The 808-nt window shown below is 43.4% G+C and overlaps 1 protein-coding gene across 4 annotated transcripts in view; it reads left to right on the forward strand.

Annotated features, from left to right (window-relative positions):
- rassf4a (Ras association domain family member 4a) overlaps window positions 1–808 on the forward strand; it is a 21,184-nt gene that overhangs the window by 16,186 nt on the left and 4,190 nt on the right. For 2 of the 4 annotated variants that reach the window (XM_032540780.1, XM_032540783.1), the window contains exon 5: window positions 658–731. In XM_032540780.1, the coding sequence (XP_032396671.1) occupies window positions 658–731 (74 nt within the window). Of the gene's footprint in view, window positions 1–657; window positions 736–808 lie in introns of all 4 variants that reach the window. The other 2 variants (XM_032540781.1, XM_032540782.1) reach the window with 2 other exon arrangements.

The raw sequence follows: 808 nt of genomic DNA on the forward strand, positions 1-808 counted from the left end.
GTAGAGTGATGATGGTCCGTAGGAGAATTACTATGAGGTGTAGACAGAGAGAGAGACGTTACCGACACGAAGCAAAAGACAACTAGCAAAAGTCAGATGAGGCGCCAAACACGTACTAGGAAGACTAACGATCCAACAGTGCCTGGATGTCAGGTCACGGTATAAGAGCTGGTGGTGATGAGACACAGGTGGGTGCTGGTGATTATGCTGAGCCGGAACAAGTGATAGTGTGGATGAATGAAGGAAGCCACGTCTCCCCAGGTTGCATGGCAACAGGAACCGTGACGTAACAGACAGAGAAAAACAGACATACAGAAAACAGAATCAGAGCGGGGGGTGCCTGATAAATAGTCTTGACAGTGGAAACTACAGTTCATAATGTAAGTTCAAGTTAACTCAGCATAAAGACTGGAAGCTGGAAGAAACAGAGCTGTGGCTCTGTCCGAGGTCTGTCTGTAGTTTTTTGAGGATATCAACCATATCTCACATTCTTCCTCAAGATGCAGTTGAAAGCTCTGGATAAAAGCTAGCAAGTAGACTTTGACTTAAAGTCAGCTAAATGTTATAATGCAAAACACCTGGATGCCTTTTAGGAAGTACTATAGTGTTAATAATGTTAACAAGCAATAAACACATTGTTTCTCTTTCTTCCTACAGAAACGATAGATCTGTTGTGGCAAAGCAGCTCTCAGTGGAGTCGAACAATAACTTGCTGGGTACAGAGACAGCTAGTGAGTAATATACACATGCAATCCTTATCACACACTCACACATTGAAAATACTTTTATCTACAAAGGGGGGGGGGGG

This window comes from Etheostoma spectabile, chromosome 17 (assembly GCF_008692095.1).
Source record: "Etheostoma spectabile isolate EspeVRDwgs_2016 chromosome 17, UIUC_Espe_1.0, whole genome shotgun sequence".
Lineage (NCBI taxonomy): Eukaryota > Metazoa > Chordata > Actinopteri > Perciformes > Percidae > Etheostoma > Etheostoma spectabile.